This window comes from Rhinoraja longicauda, chromosome 3 (genome assembly GCF_053455715.1).
Source record: "Rhinoraja longicauda isolate Sanriku21f chromosome 3, sRhiLon1.1, whole genome shotgun sequence".
NCBI classification, from domain to species: Eukaryota; Metazoa; Chordata; class Chondrichthyes; order Rajiformes; family Arhynchobatidae; genus Rhinoraja; species Rhinoraja longicauda.
Window position 1 is genome coordinate 30367252 of NC_135955.1, and position 20657 is coordinate 30387908.

Genomic DNA, 20657 nt, shown 5'->3' on the forward strand with positions numbered 1-20657 from the left:
ACTGCACAACTGCCAACAGATGGGCTATCTCGTGCAGTCTTCGCTCGCATGGGTACTGGTTGCAAAAAGTTTATTTAGATTTTTATGTGGGCAAGTTTGGTGGGATGATCCATGTCCAAGTTGTCGAGCTGTGACTTGTAGAATGACAAGGTTGGTGCACATCTGGTGGTATTGGGAAGGTGGTATTGCTTCTACTCTGGGGCTGTAGAGAGCATCCTGTCCGGCAACATTACAGTCTGGTTTGGGAACAGCTCTGCCCAGGACAGGATGGCCCTGCAGAGAGTAGTGCGTTCGGTAGAACGCACCATGGGAACTACACTCGTCCCCCTGCAGGACCTATACATCAGGAGGTGCAGATCCAGAGCAAGTAAGATTATGAGGGACCCCTGCCACCCCACCCCTGTTCCAGATGCTACGGTCAGGCAAACGCCTCCGCTGTCACGCTGTGAAAACGGAGAGGATGAGACCGAGTTTCTTTCCACAGGCCAGTCAACTTTTATAACTCCAGAGACTAAATTTTGTCTACACGAGAGTAACTTTATTTATATGCTGTAACTGTAATTCTTTTTTGTGCACAATCCGCAGGCATTGCCACTTTCATTTCACTGCACATCGTGTATGTGAATGTGACAAATAAAAAAAACTTGAAAAAAAAAACTTGAACTTGATGTTCCACTGGGATAGTCCATGGATATAGTGACTGTAGGTAGCTACTTTTGTTTGCTCTAATTCTAGTATAAATGAAGTGTCCTGAGGACTTTCTGGGTATTAGATTGAATAAAGTGAGATGTGTTACTGGGGATGATGCCACACCAGCATCTGCCGTTGCTTCCTGCACTACAAAGGGGAAATTTGAACCAACATCTGCAGTTATTTTCCTACACGACAACATCAGAGATCAGTGATGCTAGGTAGAGGCGGCGCGCATGCGCGCTCCTCCGCCTTTTCCGTTAGTGGCGAGGGCGCGCGGCGCCGTTGAAATCGCCGAGCGGCTGGAGCGCGAGACGCTCGACCCGACCTCGCGCAGCCTGCCCACTGCACTGCATCGCATCGCATCGCGGCGCTCGCCTCGCAGCCTCAGCCGACACCCGACACCCTCCTGTGTCAACTCGGGGATTATCGCCTGTAACCCGACACCCGGCCGGCAGGGCCGCGCTGAGCCCAGCCGAGTCTCTCGCCTTGATCCTCGCCGGCTCTCATCGCAGCGGCCGCTGTCATCCTCTCTCCCTCCCTCCCTCTCTCTCTCTCTCTCTCTCTCTCTCTCTCTCTCTCTCTCCCTCCCTGGAAATTCTCACCCGTCCGCGGAGTCAACGGCCCCGAGCCGAGGATGGACATCGTGTCGACGCTGGGCTTGAGCAACTTCGTAGTGCAGTTCTCGCGGATTTCCCTGTACCCTTTCTTCGACATGGCCCATTATACGCTGTCCATCATGAACCTGAAGAACCAGCCAGGTGAGGCGGGCATGGAGGAGGGGGTGAAGGTGAACAGCTGATCTGATGAGAAGGGAGAGGGAGGGATGAGCGCGGTGTGATGGAGGGTGAAGCTATTCTGTCTGATACGGGGGAGGGAGGTGTGCGGGTGAAGTTGCTTTGATGAGGAGGGAGGGGAAGGGCAGGGCAAGGGGGGGGGCGAGGTCGGGGTGGGCTCGAGGTTCGGTCGCCAGCCCTGCTGTGCGGTAGATGCGGGTGTACGAAGGAAGTGTAGATGCTGGTTTACACACTGAAGACAGACACAAAATCCCGAAGTAACTCAGCGGGACGGGCAGTATCTGTGCCAGTGGGAATGGGCGACATTTCTGTAGGTGTGTGCTTTGGTTACGTGGGCGGTGAGAGGGGCGCGGCTCACGCTGCTCAGGTGACCTCATCTGCGCCTCGGTTTTTTGGTTCACCTGAGTCTCACGAAGAGTCCACACCCAGACATCCTCCATTTCTCTCCACAGATGTTCCCTGCCCCGCTGAGTTTTTCTAGCAGTTTGTTTTTTAATCTGCTGTCTCCTGCATGTCTCTTTGTTTTTGGGCCGCTCCAGCAGATTCCCTGAGTTGAATGAATGCTGATTTATAATGGAAAGGAATGGAATACTTTATCGTCATATGTGACTTTGCACAGTGATATTCGTTGCTTGCATAACCAATGCATACAAATAGCAGCCACCTACGGTGCTGACAAAGTTATAAAGTACGCTGGCTCCTCCTTTTGTTCACATGTGATATCACAGTATAATGTGGATAAATGTGAGGTTATCCACTTTGGCGGCAAGAACAAGAAGGCAGATTATTATCTGAATGGTATCAGATTAGGAAAAGGGGAGGTGCAATGAGACTTGGGTGTCCTTGTACATCAGTCACTGAAAGTAAGCATGCAGGTGCAGCAGGCAGTGAAGAAAGCAAGTGGCATGTAGGCCTTCATAGCAAGAGGATTTGAGTATAAGAGCAAGGAGGTCCTACTGCAGTTATACAGGGCCCTGGTGATACCACATCTGGGGTATTGTGTGCAGTTTTGGTCTCCTAATTTGAGGAAGGACATTCTTGCTATTGAGGGAGTGCAGTGTAAGTTCACCAGGTTAATTCCCAGAATGGTGGGACTGACATTTGAAAGAATGGATCAACTGGGCATATATTCACTGGAATTTAAAAGTATGAGAGGGGATCTTAAAGAAACATATCAAATTCTTAATGGATTAGATAGGCTTAATGCAGGAAAAGTGTTCCCAATGTTGGGGGAGTCCAGAAGTAGACCATTTAGGACTGAGATGAGGAAAAACTTTTTCACCCAAAGACTTGTGAATCTGTGGAATTCTCTGCCACAGAAGGCAGTGGAGGCCAATTCACTGGATGTTTTCAAGAGAGAGTTAGATATTGCTCTTAGGGCTAAAAGGAATCAAGGGATATGGGGTGAAAGCAGGAATGGGGTACTGATTCTGGATGATCAGCCATGATCATATTGAATAATGGTTCTGGCTCGAAGGGCCGAATGGCCTACTCCTGCACCTATTTTCTACATTTTTATGACATATCACAGTGAGATTCTTTGTTTTGCATACACAAGGTAGGCAAAGAGACGCCACATATATTGCACCAACAAGGTTAGAGTCTAGAGGTAGAAGCAATGTTGATGTTGGCTTACCATGGAAAGGCACAAAATGCTGGAGTAACTCAGCACCTCAGGCAGCATCCCTGGAGAACATGGATAGGTGATGTTTTGAGTCAGGACCCTTCTTCAGACTGAATTTTAAATTGGGGTCCTGACCCAAAATGTCACCTATCCATGTTCTCCAGGGATCCTGCTTGACCCGCTGAGCTACGCCAGCATTTGCTTCTTTCATATGTTCCATGAGTACATGCTCAAACATCATGTAGGAAACTGCTGTGCTGATGGGTTGATCCTTGCTCTCAGGAGTTGAGTGCAAACAATCTAAAGTGATGTAAAAATACTGGCTGGATGATCTCAGCCAGTCAAGCAGCATTGGTGGAAAGAGAAAACAATGTTTCAGTTGCATTTGTTCCAATGACAATGCCTTCCACTCTGGTGTCTGTGGAAAGTCCTCGTCTTCCTCTTGAAACTTGGCTTCCCTCTGTCATAATGGACGGAGTGCTCTGTAGTGTTTCCTCTTTTTCTTGCAACTGCTCATTTCTCTGGAACTGAACAATGATATGTTCCTGTGGTAGTTGCCTTTCATCCACCAGCCTTCACATTGAACATATTATTTATTGCAAATTCCACCAGCTACAATGCACTTTAGATTTTTAGACTAGAGATACAGTGCGGAAATAGGCCTTTCTGCCAACAGAGACCGTGCCAACCAGCAATCGCCCTGTATACTAGCACTATCCAACACACTAGGGACAATTTACAATTTTACTGGTCAATTAACCTACAAACCTCTACATCGTTGTAATGTGGGAGGAAACCAGAGTACTCAGGGAAGACCCACGTGGGAGATCGTACAAACTCCATACAGACATCACCCGTAGTCAGGATCGAACCCGGATCTCTGGTGCTGCAGGGCAGCAACTCTACCACTGTGCCACCAATCCATCACTCCCTGTCCACAGCATCTTCCCATGAAACCGCAATACTTGTCCATTTATCTCTTTCCATCAACAAAGGAGCCAAGCAATCATCTCATGGGAAGCAGGTTTGTACTTTCTCTGCTCTAGTCTACTGAATTCTGTTTTCACATTGTGGTTTCCTCTACATTGCTGATAGCATTGTAGAAGTCCTAAGTAATCCCACTCCCATTCTGACTTGTCTGTCTGATCTCTCTTCCACTGCTGTAGTGAGGCCAAACGTAAATGAAATCTTCCACTTTGCAATCGTCTGGAATGAACATTGAATTTTCCAAGTTAAGGGAAACTCTCATTGTTTGCCTTTATAATGGTTCTATTCCTTTCTCAACCAAGTTCTTTAAAATGTCTTGCTAACGGACAATACTCGTACTCCTCATTACCTGATATCTCTTGACCTATATCTATATAGTCTCTCTTGCACCTCAATCCTCTCCCCAGTTCTGCTTTGGAAATTTTAAACCCCCCCACTCTTCCCCCAGTTCTAAGAATGGTCATTGTCCCAAAACATTAACTGGTTTCTCTATCTGCAGCTGATGCTTAACTGGCTGAGTTTGTGTGTTTTTGGTTATGTTTTTTGTTTCAGATTCCAGAATCTGCTGTTTTAATACTGGTGTGAATAGTCCCTGTACAGAGGGGGAGGTGTGCAGTGTGTCAGATGAGATACTAAATCAAGTTTTGTATGCTTTATTTGGTGCACATAAAAAAATATGTGGTAAGAACAGAAAATGTTGGAATATTTCAGCCGATTAGGCAGCATCTGTGGAAAGATACACAGATACTAAGGATTGCAGACCCAGATTATAGATTTATTCACCCGCCACAGCTTCTGCTTGAAATGCTGAGTTTTTCCACAATTTTCTGGTTTTAATTCACATTTCTGCACTTATGTTATTTTTAGGATAGGCTGCAGTATCCCATGAAGAGTTAAGATATTGGTATACTGCTGTTGTACTATCGAATTGGGCAGAATGCTCACGATCCTTATGGTGTATTCTTGTTGCTATTTCAGGACCAGCATTTTATTTTTCTCAATGAACATCACTGAAGCAAATTACCTAGATGTTATTAAATTAATGTTTATGGAGCTTGATGTGGTTGGGAAGATTAACAGCCAATTAATTGCATGAAGGTTGAAATTTGGAGCTGGGGAAATGTTGTTCAAATTGTGCAGGGTGCTGGGGTATTGTGCACAATTTTAATTAAAGATCAGATATACTAGTATCGGAGACAGTCCAAAAGAGATTCCTCCAGCTAATTCCTGGGATGATAGGATTGTTCTCTATTCTTTGGAATATATATGAATAAGTGCTGATCTTATTAAGGAGAAATGACAGGGTAGCTATCAAGATGTTTCCACTAGTGGGAGAATTTTGAACAATGGGACAGAGTTACAAGGTTAAAAGGCAATAATTTAAAACTGAGGTACTTAGGAATATTTTCTTGCAAAAGGGGGTGAATTTCTGGAATTCTCTATCCCAGTGGGTTGTAGGTATTTTGAGAGGAGATAGATACATTTTTGAAAGATCAGGGAATTGGGCCCTAGAGGGGAAGTGCCGCAGAAAAGAGAGGCCCTGGGCATATTGAATGGTGGGGTAGGTACTCGGAAAAGTAGTCGAGTGATCTATTTCTTATCCTAATTTGTTATGTTTCTGTGTAAATAACATGCAGCCTTTCTCATAATTGTGATATAAAAGAACAGTCACAATGCTAAGAAACCTTGTATTATAGAAAATTGCGTTGTAATGGCAATTATGTCAATGGTGGAAAGGAGGTTCGGGGCTAGGAAATTTCAGACTCTCAATAACAAATTTATTATTCCTTCAGGATTTTCAAAAAAAGTTTTTTTCAATAGTATTTTGTTATTTTCGTTAAATTTTGTTTTAATTTCGTGTCAATAGAAGTGAATGCTGCTTAATTTCAATGGCCACCTGCAGTTAAAGTAGCAGTTACATTCTCAAGAAACAATGTGTCCAATTACTGCTTAGAGATTACGTGGAAACAGTTTTTCAAAATCCCATATACTGTTTAAATCCAAGACAGTTTTTTTTCTATGCTTGTCAATTTCTGAAGAAACATTTAAGTGGTTCTCCAGTTCCTGATTGAGATCATGTTATAACCAGTTTGCATTGTATCCAATTTGTGTGATGGAAACATGAGTTACAGCAAAAGTACCTGTACTTCATTGTCTTTGGGAAAATGTCGAGGTCTTGAGGGGCATGGTTTAGATTTATTTTTTGTAATAATAGAAAATATTGTAACAGTGCAGCTGATTAAAACTGGCTGGCATCTTATTAAAAACTACTTTTTGATAAGAGGTTATAACTCAAGGCTGTGTGCTCAGTCCCCTTCTCTACTCACTCTTTTCCCATGACTGTGTAGCTGGACACTGTTGCAACACCATCTTTAAATTCACCGACAACGCCATCGTTGTTGGATGAATTATAGGGAATGATGAGTCGGTGTATTGGAGGGAGATCGATCATCTAATTGATTGGTGCCAGAACAACAACCTTGGAATTGATTGTTGGCTTCAGTAGGGGAAAGCACATGATCTACGAACCTGTTCATCGACAGGTCGGTGGTGGCTGAGTCAACAGCTTCAATTCCTGGGCGTGCATATTTCTGAAGACCTGTCCTGGACCCAGCATGACTTTGTACCAACAGCCATCAGGCTTCTGAAAACTACAGATGCCAACTAAACTCTGAAATATGAACTGGCTTGGTTGCACTAGGGACTTTGGGATTTTGTTTTGTTTTTCCACATAGATTTTTAAAAAATTTGTATGTTATTTTATTTGTTTATTATATCTATTGAGTGCTGTGTTTACAAACCCCTGGTGCTGCTGCTACAAGTAAAAATTTCATTGTTCCATTTCTGTGCATATGACAATTAAATATTCTTGACTCTCGTCTTGAAGTTGGGTGATTGGGTGGGAGAACTTAGTACATAAAATGGCAAATGTAGCATTTCAGGTTCTCCATTTGCTCTCATGAAATATTTACCTGTAATTACATTATTTTTGGATGACTTTGTATTGGAAAGAGAAAGATAGGATGAAAGATGGTGGTTATTCTGTTTCCTATACATTACTATTCTCAGTGCAACAAGGCATCATACGCTCTATATATTTTCATTTTGGATGATGTACAATAAAAACATACTGTATTTATGACTTTTCATTCCTTTAATGTTTATTAAGATTTTGTCAGTTCTCACCTCAAAGTGCTGTACCTAATCTGACTGTGATGGTCTGATGGCATATTAGGAAGTTGGAACCTTTATTTTACTTATATCCAATGCACAAGCTAGTATAGGTATTTGGAAGTCCAGCTGATTGGCTGATGTCTCGGCTGAAACCAGTGGTTGTGAAAGTCCTTCCCAGAAAGCTGTGCTAGTGATACTCCGATTCCTTTATGATTCCTCAGAGAAATGGCTTGCGGTCTGACTATTTTGTGTCCACAGTTTGATTTCCAACTTCTGAAAGAAACCTGAAATACAAAGCTAATTTAAACAGCATATTAGAAAACCACGGAGACTAGATGGTACTGTTTGTCTCTGGTTCATGTCTCTGCTTCATCTGTAAGATTGTTGCTATTGAAGTGTTTTGCAGAATATACTTTGGATAGCAGAACAAAGCTTAATGATGTTTACAACAGGACCAGTAGATTTGATATGTAGCTTAATCTTATTTAATTTGAAGATAATTAAAAATTGTATCCATTTTGGTTTTGTGCCGTCACACTAAATCTTATCAAAAGTTTAGGCTAGGATTAATGAGATTCATCTTTCTGAATTGGGTTTTGTTAGGTTTTCAAGAAAAGGAGCTCGGATAAACCACTTGGGATATTTGGATGCATTTAAATACACTATGTGTAAATGCAAGATGTTATATTGCACCATTAGAGAAAAAGGATGTTTGCAAGTATTTACACTGGGAGGAAATTAAAATTTACGACGAACACCTTCATAACTGATAAAATGTCCAAGTCTTACATGTGTGGTTAAATGTAGTTTTTGTTTTTTCTTTTTGAGTTCTTTTTCTCCGCTGTAGTCCACTATCGAATTGTTGAGAATTGTGATTATTTCCAAACTATATTGCTTTTCTTTAAATTTAAGAAGTCCTGAAAATATTTTGCTCTGTTTGGAGTTTCTCGTGGCATACAAAATTATAATTACAGATTAGTTTAGTTTAGTGATACAGTATTAGAACAGGCCCTTCGGCCCACCGAGTTCACGCCGCCGAATGATCATCCATACACTAGCTCTATCCTACACTCTAGGCCAATTTACAGAACCTAATTAACCTACAAACCTGCAGATCTTTGGAATGTGGGAGGAAACTGGACCACCCATAGAAAAGCCTAAGGTCACGGAGAATGTATAAACTCTGTGCAAACAGCACCCGCAGTCAGGATTGAACACAGTTCTCCGTTGCTGGAAGGAAGCAACTGTACCGCTACGGCATTGTGCAGGTAGTCACTGCTGGTCCTAATTTATTTTATGAGGTCCTATTCCCTCAGATAATTGAATCTTAACAGATTTTAAAGTTTGTAACATTTCAGACTTCAAGTTAAACTTGGTATATGTATAACCTATTATTTTGCTATTTGTAAAGATGTGTTTTTCATTTTGTGCTTTACTATTTGAGAATGCTTCAATTCCCATGAGTAATAGATCAATCAGCATTCATTTTAGGACTGACGGACCAACCAAGAGCTGATTATTGATTTAAACTGAATTATAGTGAGAGTCCCACCAATAAAGATCACAAGTTTTGCGAGCAGCTTTTTCGTTTGAGTTTGTTGGCTAGTAGCATTGCTCCTAGCCTAATGTTTTGTATTGCTTTGTGGATAATAATGCATTTGTTGCATTCTGAGATACTGACAGAAAATGTGAAATTTTTCTGAAGGCATTATTTGACTATCTTAAGTACATTGGTTATACCTTCTCCTGGATTTATCTATCGTTGTTGACTGATTGTGATGGGGAGGAGCTTCCTTTGTAAAGGCATCAAGATGTATTCTGATTGTCAGTGAGATATAAAGATTATAAATGAAACCTGCTGAAAACTTATGAGCAGTTAAATGGAAAGATGTGTGGTCAGCCTTGTACTTTGAAACATTTATCATGTTCTACAACTGACATGTCCTGACATTGATATTTTAAGTATGCTTTAAATTGTTTTGAAACCAATATTTCTCAAACCAAATGCATTCCTTCCATCCAAGTCTTCCCTGTCATATTGTACTTGTCATAACTCAAACTGGTTGTCTGCATTGCCAATCATCCTTTGATTTATGAATATCTTTTAACTAAAGTTACTTGGCTTAGGCACAGTTACAGTCAAAGGAAAGGAAATTCTGGTAAGGATGCATCGGTTATGTTTGGATTATGGATCCCTTTTACTCATTTGTTCATAGGTGGCTGGTTGCTTGAAACGTCAACATTTATTGTCCCTCCCTAATTGCCCCTGAACTGAAGACACACTTGAGTCAACCATTTTGGTAGACCTGGAGTCGTCTTCACATCAGACCCGGTAGATGCTACAGATTTTCTTCCCGAAAGACATAGAAAATCATATAAATTTGTTGGATGTTCTGGTCGTATCATGCTTAACATTATGGGACAAATGCTTTTTCTTGATATTCCTGTTTTTTATTTAAAATAATGGAAATATTGTATGAGATTGAGATATTTGTATTCAAGAAACATCCCTTACAGGACTCCTATATGGCGATCGTTTCTGCTCAGTCCACCTAGGCCTACCCAATCTCCCAGTTGCTAAACACTTTATCTCCCCCTCCCATTCCCACACTGACATTTCTGTCCAGGGCCTCCACTATTGTCAGAGTGGGGCCCAACACAAATTGAAGGAACAACACCTCATATTTTGCTAGGGCAGCTTATAACCCACTGATATGAAAATTGATTTCCCTAACTTCAAGTAAGCCTTATTTTCCGTCTCTCTCCGTCCCTCCCCCATCCTTGTTCTCCGACTCCCCCTCCCACTGCCAGTCTGACCTTTCTGTCATGGGCCTCCTCCAGTGCCATAGTGAGGCCCACTGGAAATTGGAGGAACAGCACCTCATATTTCGCTTGGGCAGCTTGCAGCCCAACAGTATGAACATTGACTTCTCCAACTTTAGATAGTTCCTCTGTCTCTCTCTTTTCCCCCCTCCCCCATCCCAGTTCTCCCACTTTCCTGTCTCCACCTATATCCTTTCTTTGTTCCGCCCCCCTGACATCAGACTGAAGAAGGGTCTCGACCTGAAACGTCACCCATTCCCTCTCTCCTATATGCTGCCTGACCTGCTGAGTTACTCCAGCATTTTGTGATAGCAGTGGTATAAATGTACACTTCACAGACTGTAATGTCTGAAACTTACTTGCCAGTTATCAGTCCCCCCCTGATGATGTCTGGGTCATGGATGAATTCATTTTCAGAGAAGTTATGAATGGAATTAAACATTATGCAATCAGCAGTGAACATCATTTCTGGATTTGTATTAAGCACCTGAAGATGCTTAGGTTTAGGATAATACCTTGAGGAACTCTTGCAGTGATGTCTTATCCATTGTATTTTGGTTGAAGCATCAATTTTATTCCACTGTTATCCAGTTGTTGCCCTTTTTTTAATCTATGAGTTACATTACATCAAATGGTGGCAGGTGGGACAGAAACATACTATTATTAAGACATTAAGACATTAATACAGCTTGAATGATTTGCTATATAATTAGCACATGAATTTAAATGTAAGTAATACTGGGACGTGTTCCTGCAAATGACTAACTTGCTGTCAAATGCCCTTGAGCTTTACCAACATCAAGAGTCAGGAGTGTAAGGGAATACTTTAACTTTGCAAGGGTGAATACAGCTCCAATAATACTGAAAAAAAGACACCATTGAGGGAAAACCAACCAGCTTGAATGACTTTGCATCCATTATTGTAAATATTGTGCTAAAGAAAAATAAGGCCCTGGTTCCCGCACTCCCCTTTCACTCATCAGGGTCCTGTTGCCTGTGCTCTTTTTTTTTTTTGCCTCACAGAGTCTGTTGGGAAATATTATTTTACTATGTAACATTAAAGAAGAATGAAAACATCTAACAGTTTGGAAATTCTGCAAGGACGAGCTTCAGTGAATGGGAACATTACCTATATGTTGTTTCTCCTCCCACCCCTGACCTCCCCCATGTTGCATCTTGACTTGGAAATAATATCACTAATCCTTCATCACTGCTCAATTTGGATCCTGAAACTTGTATGAACATGTGAATTGGAAGTAGAAGGATGTCACAACTTCTCAAGCCTGCACAGACATTCAGTAAGATTGTGGCGTATCTGATTGGAACCTCCATTTTGTATTCCAATCTAGCTGCTGTTTGTCTTGCTCCCTTGCTTTTTAAGAATCTATCTCTGTCTGATTTAACAATATTCTGTTGTTACTGCCTTTTAAAGAAGAGTTCCAAAGACCCTTATTTTTAAACAGTGACATGTAGATTTCCTCACAATATGAAACAGCTAATGTCATGGCACTTCAAGAAATATTTCAATCAAATCCTCTCTCACTCTTTTAACAATCTAGTAGGTACAAGTCTAGCTTCTTTCAATCTTTCCGCACAAGACGATCCTTCTCTGAATAGCCTCCAACACATTCTTCCTTTCATGAAGGAGACCAATATTGTACACAAAATTCCTGATGTGGTCTCGCCAACTTTCCAACCAATTTTTTTCGCAATCAAGTATTACAATCTGCTAGCTTTTTAATGTACCTGCATATTAGCTTTTAGTGAATCAAGGATGGTCTGCATTCTCTAATTTTTTCCCCTGCCATTCCCTTATTATCCTCCATTTGCCAGATCTTTGCCCAGTTATGTTTTTTATATATCTTTTATATCAACAGTTAAAAATCCATTTCTTCAATGCCTTAATTTATATAAATTACCTAAAATTATTAAAATGTTAGAGCCCCAGCACTAATCATTTTGCTATAGCACTCTTTTCATGTTGCTAACCAGAAATGCATCGATTTATCCCTCCTGTTATTGGACCCACTTTTATTCGATCCATGGCAATATATTAGATCCTAAGTCAAGAGCATTCATTTTTTTCAGTAACCTTTTGATACTCATCTTTTGGAAATTTAAATTCAATGCATGCACCAGTTCCTCTTTTAACCACAACACATGTTGCTTCTTCAAAGAACTTCAATGTATCGGTCAAGCACAATTTCCCTTTCACAAAATCAAGTTGACGTTGGCTGATTACCTTTACATTTTTCTAAGTGCTCTGCTATGTATCTGACTTATAGCTTTCTGTCTCCTGTTTTGAATAAAGGTGGTTCATTTGCTATTTTCCAATTCAAGAAAACCTCCATGAATCTGCCACTTTTAAGACCGTAGAATGAAATATGTTTGGACCTGAAGAGTTGTCAGCTAGTAGCTACAACCAATTTGCATAATATTTTACTCATGGTTGGAAATTTCCTGGATTTTTTATTCCCTTGCAATTCCTAATTTGCCATTGTATTCTTCCCTAAGTTTAATGCAACTTAACTTTTTCAGTTAATCATGGATAGTGGTCTTCCCCTTGATGATTATACCCAGATTCTCAAAAATAGTTTCCAAAGATTATTAAAAACTAGAAATATTTCTCATTTTTCAATTAATGGTTCTTTTTATTTGGACTGCTATCTTCACAATGCAGCGGGAAGTTTCTATGCCAGCAAACAGCACTGCGTGCTACTTAACATAATTAATCAAGCTCGACAGTGGCACCAGCTGGAGTGTCATAATGCATCAACTTGTGAACAGTATCAAAATACTGGGAGCAAGAGTAGTTTGCAATATCCTGATGAGCATGTACAAACCTAAATATTAAAGCTTAAAGGTTATGTTAGTTTTTAGGATGTGTGATATAAACCAAGTGAAGGACATTTTTATTTTGCTACTACCACTTGGAAATTTTACTATAATTATTACTGCACAATAACAATCGATGCTGTGTGCATATAGAAAATAAAATGTATTACCTCTTGAAGGAAAGGATGCACAGAGGAAGAAGAGATGTTTTTTCAAATAGGGTACTATTCAACTTGCAAAACTTTTTGAAATTCTAGATATTTTTCTGAAAAAGACTTAACTTGGCAACTGCCACGACACAATACTTTTTTAAAAGAGTGGTTTAACAGATTAGGCATTTCTGATTTTATTAAAAAACACTAATCGTCACTCCTCTCTGCAATCTCCCCGAGCTCTACAAAAAAAGGTGTGTGCTCTGCTGATTCTGACCTTGTAATCATCCCTGAATTTAATCAGTCTACAATTGGCTATAGTTCTTTCAGTTGTCAAGGCCTAAGCTCTGAATTTTCTCCCAAATCCTTTTGCCTCACTAGCTCTTCATTTTTAAAACACTCCTTAAAATCTACTTTTTTGGCCAGTCATGCTAATGCCACATTATGTTCGATGCCTTGCAATGTTTGCCTTTTAAAAATATAAGTTATGAATCGACAGCAGCAATTATTTCTCATCTAGGGTTTTGAAGCTTGCTTTCAGATATGAAATGTATTCATTTTTTATTTACTTAGGAAGAAAATAACATACTACCAAATAGAAAGCATGGTGACCTGGGTTTAAAAAATATGGCAACAAATTCAGTTATTGTTTACTTGATATAAAAATATTAAATAAAGATCAACATTGTTATTTCAGACTGATCACAATATTCTGACCATGGCTGTTAAATATGTGCATGGGCAGAAATAGAAGAACGTCATGAGGGTTGCAGGCTGTGTGGAGTCACACCAACTCCCAGTACCCTCTCCCGATTTCCCCATACCTGTTAATATAGAGGATGTAAACCTATCAAGTGGAGTTGAGGAAGGAAAGAATGGATCATTTTCCCAATATAAAGTAATGCATTTGATGTGGAAGTACTAGATTTGCAATTAAGTAAAAATGTAAATATATAATTAAAAATCATTTTTGAGGAAGCGCACTATATGAAGGAATTGGAGACGGAGAGGAATTCGTTAAATTAGTAGCAATAACATGATTTTATGTGAGATATGCAGAAAGGTTACCAATTGTATTTATTTTTTGCTATATTGATATTTCTTTTGGCTTCAGTCTAAAAATTAATGTTCCTTTAGATTCCAAATGCAGTAAAAACTGATTGCCAGCATCTTTGGTGGTATTGTTTATGCTGCCAAAATGACTGCTGCAACAGGAGTCCTTGGCACAATTATCCCTTTTACTGTATCTCTGAACTCTGGCAACAGCAGCAGCCGCACCACTACCTTGTTTAACTTTTAGTCTTGCCTCAGGGTTCAACTCTGCTGTTCTCTGTACTGTAGAGGAACTCGGTTGTAACTCCATTATAAGAACAATGATGGATCCTTTAAATCTGTAACACCAGTAAAAATGGTTGTGTATTTTATGCAATGTACTGCTCGTCTTTTATTGCCCGTGAAAAATTGGTGGTGCCTTGAATTGTTGCAATCCATTCTCACATTGCTACTAAATTCAGAGCAGAGTTTCAGTATTTTGACCCTCGACAGTTAAGGAACAAAGTGAGGACAGATGTTCCAAAGTGTGTTTGCGACTGCACCATGGCTGCCAGCACTTATGAGTTAAATCTACTCTAAGGCTGGAGGGCTGATCTTCCAAATCCCTGGTTGTGTCACTGAGCTCTCCATACAGCTGAATCTTATTTCAAAATACTGGCTTTTGAACCCTTGCTTAGCACATACTATGATCAATGTAGGCCTTGCTGACTTGGCCCATCTGAATAGCAAGGTGACACTTGCTACTCAGATGTGCCAGACAAGGGACTCTGGGTAGTTGTCAGAGATGAGTATTTTCCTGGTAAGTGGCTCTGTAAACCACTCATTGAAACACAGCAGGGCAAATTTAAAAAGCAACATAATCACCTCAGAAACGCAATCTTAGTCCTGCAGTAGTTATATTTGGTATTTAATCACCAGTATGAGCCATGAAAATCTTAAGCGGTTTGTAGTGTAATCCATTGCAGCAGAGCTGTTGGACAGGATGTGAAGCCAACTTAATGATGTCAGGAGGCAAGATGGATGCTGCGATATTTATTTTGCTATTGCACACTAGCAAAAGAGTTGTAAACATTTCACACGCTTAAGTGATTGTACTGTGATTAGATATTAAAAGTAAGCTTGAGGCTATGAATTAGAATGCCAGATGCTTATTGCATGTGTGTGTGCATGCACAACTGGGAGCAGGACTAGATATTGATGAATGCAAATGCAGTCAACCTCCACCTTTTAATCATTGAAACCAAGTGAAAGTTCCAGATAAATGAGGCACCAGGGTTTACACAACTGACAACATGTTAATTGTTAGATTATTTTGCCACCCCCTCCCCACAATCCCCATTGACTTTCATCTACACTTTGCACTGCCCTTGGGAAAGCCTTTTTCACTCTGTTCATCCCCCTTCTTTTTCCTCTCTCCTCTAGCAGAAGTTAGAAAAGCTTGAAAACTCGTGGAGCAGGATTCAGAAACAGCTTCTTCCCAGCTGTTATCGGACTACTGAACGGTCCTCTCACAAGTGAGGGTATAATACTGTTCTTCCAATCTTTTTCTTCAAGGACTTTCTTCATGATTATTACTATAATATTATTCTGTACTCTAATACTTTTCTCTTTGCACTGCCTATTATACCTGAATATAGGTTGATTGTACCTATAGTATGATTAGATTTGACTAGTGGATGTAAATACTACTGGTTGGTAGTCATTGAGTCAGATCACCATGCTCTTCTTGGGCATCACTATGATAGATACCCATTTGAAACAAATGGGACTTTGACTCGCAGAAGTGAGAGGGTGAAGATTTCCTTGAATACTCCAGCCAATTGGTTTGCATGGGTCTTTGGCATCTGGCCAGGTAGACTGTGCATTGATTCGACCCCTTGTAGGATGCTCTGCTGCCATTCCCGGGATGGCGGGACTGTCATATGAGGAAAGATTGGAAAGACTGGGCTTGTATTCACTGCAATTTAGAAGGATTAGAGGGGATCTTATAGAAACGTATAAAATTATAAAAGGACTGGACCAAATGGTCTCCTCCTGCACCTTTCTATGTTTCTACGTTTCTACCTCGGAGGTTAAGATCACAAGGTCTTCAGGGGCTGTGGATCTCATGTAGGTGTTCTCCCTTTCAAAGCATGTATTAAATGGATTAAGCTCTTTTGGAAGTGATGCACCATTGCTGTATATGTTACCTGTTTTCACCATGTAGAAGGTGATAGCGTGCAAGCCATGCCACTGCTATTGAGCATCTATCTGTGACTCCAGTTTAGTCCGGATTTGTGGTTGCTCTCACATTGGCCTTCAGGAGGACAGACCCAGACTTACTGTATGACCTACCCAGACTTCTTGTGTGACTGGATCGCAAGTTCTAAACACCACAGTTCTCGTCCTAAGGATATTACAAATTTCCTCGTTTACCTCGGGCATCTGATTGTGGAAGTTTTTATAGGTACACACTCGACATATTCACTCATGTCCGCTGATAAATTTTTGAATGTGGCCCAGTCTACTGATTTTTATTTTGAAGCGTATCCATACGCACCCTTCTGCCTCCCCTGAGCAGCACTTCATAAGAGAGGAATAATCAAAAAGATATCCAACAATGTGAAGTTGTGAATTTCATTCAATCCTCGAGTTTTCTCTTTGTTTGGAATAAAATGGATTATTTGTATAATAAATTAATAGGATAGGAAAATGTTGAAATTCTACATCTGTAAATGTTAAAGCATGCAATTATAATGTTGCAAGAAAAGGGAAAAACAAAAGTATAATAATGGTTAGCAAGCAGATATTTAAAAGAAAATTGGTGTAGATTTCATTTAGTTATTATTTGGAAGTTATTGGCTGTAAGTGAAATAATCTTTGGTGCAGTTATTACCCAGATTTTCCTCAAATATTTGCAGGTGTGTTAACTGCTGGGAAATGTACGATTATTTGTGTTTTTCATTGCAGAGTTTGAGTATTATTGAAGCTGAATATGGAGAGTAATTTTCATTGACACGGCCATTTTGTGTCTTGAAAAATAAATCTTATTTCCTGGAATAAATTGTAACTTCCTTTGTTAGTTTTAACATCTGCAGTACCATACTTGTGTAATTCATATATGCGGATGTTGAAATATTTTCAGATCTATAGAATTTATAATATTTCTTAATGATTGTAAATGTGCAAATAGTGGAAATTGATTCATGATCTATAATCATTAGAGATGCGCTATCTTGAATTAAATATATTTTGTTATTTACTCTTTTCCTAAAAAAAATCCATTGTTTCAATTTTCCCTGTTGCAGGCGCGATAGATGTAGCACATGACAGTCCAATTGCATGTTGGTTCAGTGGTATGCTTTGCTGCTTTGGTGGAGCTATCCTGGCATCTCTGCTTCTAGGTGAACCTCCCATTGAACCCTTCACAAACAGCAGAAATATAATACTGGCTTCTGTAATTTGGTAAGTCTGGATATTACTGACTGAGCAACTTTCAGTTTAAAAAAAAGTCTGTTTGTCCTCAAGTGTTTCAGTTTAATTCCTACGTTAACTGTTCTGAAATTATTCCTCGTTAAATACTTTTAAAGATTGTGGGTTATGTTTCTGCAAATTTTTCTGGTGGGATATTTTATTTTGTGAACTGGAAGCAGCTGTTTTGGGGAAATTCATGTCTGACATGGGGGTAGTTTAAAGAGTTCAGGACCAGCATGTTTCAGTAACAAGTCTGAACAAGAATAGCAAGGTAAGGGAACTTTGGATGACGAGAGAAGTTGTAAATTTGATCAGAAGTGGAAGGGAAGTATATGTGAGGTTTAGGAAGATGAAATCGGAAAGGGCATTTTGAGGAAAAGCAATAAATATCTCGTGGTGAATTAGAAAGGCCATGAAATGTCATTGGGAAAGTGGGATTAAAGTTAATCCTTAGATTTTTTTATTCATATATTAAAAATTAGGGACAGGATAGGACCATTCAAGGATAAAGGAGGGTATTTATGCGTTGAGTCAGAGGAAGTAGATGGGATTCTAAATGAGCACTTTGAATTGGTATTCACCACATTCACCTGCATGGAGCAGAATGGGATCAGTGTGCGGTGTACTTGAAGGAAAATTTTGAAGTTACAAAGGAGATTGTGTAGGATCTTTTGAAGTGCGTTAAGGTGGATACATCCCCAGGGCCTAATGGAATGTATCCCAGATTATTGAGAGGGGCAAGAGAGGAGATTGCTTGGGCCTTGACAAAGAATTTTACATCCTCCCTAGCCACAGGCGAGGTTCTGGAGGACTATAAAGTAGCCGGTGTAAAGAAGGATAATGGGGAGAATCCAGGAAAAATTAGGCTGTTGAGGTTTGCATCAACAGTAGGGAAGCTATTGGAGAGGATTCTTTGGGATAGGATTTACTTCCATTTGGAAGAGAATGGGCTAATTAGGAAAAGTCATCTTGACTTTGTCAGAGCAGATTATTTGTACAAATTTGATTGAGTTTTTTGAGGAGTTGATGGTGAGGGTAGGGCAGTGGGTGATGTCTACATGATCATTAGTAAGACTTTGACAAAGTCCCTCATTATACGCTGATCCAGAAAATTAGGATGCGTGGGATCTATTATAGTGGTGGAAAGGTGTCATTCTGGCTGGAGTTCTATTAAAAGTTGTGAACCAGAGGGATCAGCATGGGAACCCCTGGTGTTTGTAATATACAAGATATATATAATTTGAGAATCAAATTTCTGTGAATAATAATATAATAATAACAATAATATATTCCTTTATTTGTCCCACACCGGGGAAATTTGGAGTGTTACAGCAGCAAAGTGGATAGCAAGAGATCATTCATTATAAATAAAAGTAAATACAAGGATAAATTGTCATCAGTTTACTGTGTATTCCTTAACTGTTACCGTTGACTCGTCTGCTGGGTAGAGCAAAAATAAGCTAGTTTTTCAACATGGATGGTAAATTGTTACTATACTATTACCTTCTAGAGGGCCCATTAACAGAGGAATAAGTGTACACAGATAATTTCTGGTATAAATGGAAACATGCAAACTCATAAAGGAAATAGTTGAAGTGGAAACTGATGCATTTTTCTATTTACTCTTTTTATTTATCTTCCTGAAATGTGGGAACTCTTATTTCTTGAAGGCATTTGACAGCTGTTCTATCATTTGTTTTCTAGCCACTGTTTTCCTCAAAGTCACATATTTTTCATTAACACTTTTTTCTTAAATATTGGCTTCCTCTTTGTTTTTAAATTATTGCAGATATTGATTGGGATACATTCCTTAGTTCAGCAATCATCAATGCACCACTACTGCTTCCTGGCCTTCAGCTGCATTCCTTGGCATCTTCATTAATACTGTGCACCTTAATTTCCTTAAGCATCCCATATGGAATTGCAATGACGATTCAATAATAATCTAGGAAACACAAAATAAATTGTGGTTTGTTGTTGATTTAGAGACACCGGTTGCTCAGACATGGTTAACACATATGGAGATGACCGAAATCACTTTTTTTTGCTTGTAAGTTAGCATCACCATATACAGCATCACTTAGCAATCTGCCCCAGGCTTGAGTGACTTCTAGATTCTGCCTTTCTCTTCAATATGCTGGAATGCTAATTGTTGCATCCGCTGCTATCCCTTCATTAATCAGTATTCTTTTGTCAGCTGTAAGTAAACTAATTGCTTGTTTTCTCTCTAAATGACTTGTCCTTGTGTAAAAATACAGATTAATGTACACCTTATGTTATAGAGTCATACAGCATGGAAATGGGACATTCAGCTCACTATGTCCATGCCAACAAATGGTCACCGTTTATATTAATTTCATCTTCCAGCACTTAGTTTGGAACCTTCTGTGTCTATGACGTTAAGGTGCTCACCGAGACATTTAAATGCATTTACCTGGACTGAAGTGCATCTGCCATTTCTTGGCACATTTTCAGCAACATATCAATATCGCCCTGTTGCTTAAGACTATCCTTCACATTATCAGCAGCTCTGCAGATGGCAGCAAGTCTTACTGATCATTCCTCTCCATTCACATCCCAAATCATTCATATATATTACAAAGAGCAATGACTCCAGCACTGATCCCTATCAAACACCACGAGTTAAAGGAGTCTATTACAAAATCAAACCTTTACTATCACCCTCTGTTTCTGATTGATTGCCAAGCCAATTTTAGATCCAATTTACGAACTTGCCTTGAATCCAGTAGACACGAGCCTTTCAACCAGTCACCAGTGTGGGATTAGTCAAAAGCCTCACTAAAGTCGACACAAAGTACTGGAGTAACTCAGCGGGTTAGGCAGTATCTTTGGAGTGTATGGATAGATGACATTTCAGACTGATTGTGGTAGTTTGGGGGGTGGGGGGGGGGGGGGGGGAAGGATGGATGGGGGGACGGGGGGGGGGGGGGGTAGGGGGAGAGAAAGCTGGTGGGAGAGTAAGCTGGAAGAAGGATGATGGCAGGGCAATGCCTGGCAAGTGATTGATGGATACAGGTGAGGGATGTATTTCGATATGCAGATTAGTTG

The 20657-nt window shown here is 40.0% G+C and overlaps 1 protein-coding gene and 1 long non-coding RNA gene across 6 annotated transcripts in view; one reads left to right on the forward strand and one right to left on the reverse strand.

Moving 5' to 3' along the window:
- LOC144591421 (uncharacterized) overlaps window positions 1-2009 on the reverse strand; it is a 31190-nt gene extending 29181 nt beyond the window's left edge. The window contains exons 1-2 of the long non-coding RNA XR_013546839.1: window positions 1889-2009; window positions 1296-1435 (exon numbers count right to left, since the gene is read on the reverse strand). This is a non-coding gene — a long non-coding RNA (uncharacterized LOC144591421). The remainder of the gene's footprint in view (window positions 1-1295; window positions 1436-1888) is intronic.
- LOC144591374 (trimeric intracellular cation channel type B-B-like) overlaps window positions 947-20657 on the forward strand; it is a 30826-nt gene continuing 11115 nt past the window's right edge. The window contains exons 1-3 of one of the 5 annotated variants that reach the window (XM_078395601.1): window positions 1316-1451; window positions 15561-15655; window positions 17423-17579. In XM_078395601.1, coding sequence (XP_078251727.1) covers window positions 17473-17579 — 107 coding nt within the window. In that variant the 5' untranslated portion in view covers window positions 1316-1451; window positions 15561-15655; window positions 17423-17472. Of the gene's footprint in view, window positions 1452-15557; window positions 15656-17422; window positions 17580-20657 lie in introns of all 5 variants that reach the window. The other 4 variants (XM_078395605.1, XM_078395596.1, XM_078395604.1 and 1 more) reach the window with 4 other exon arrangements.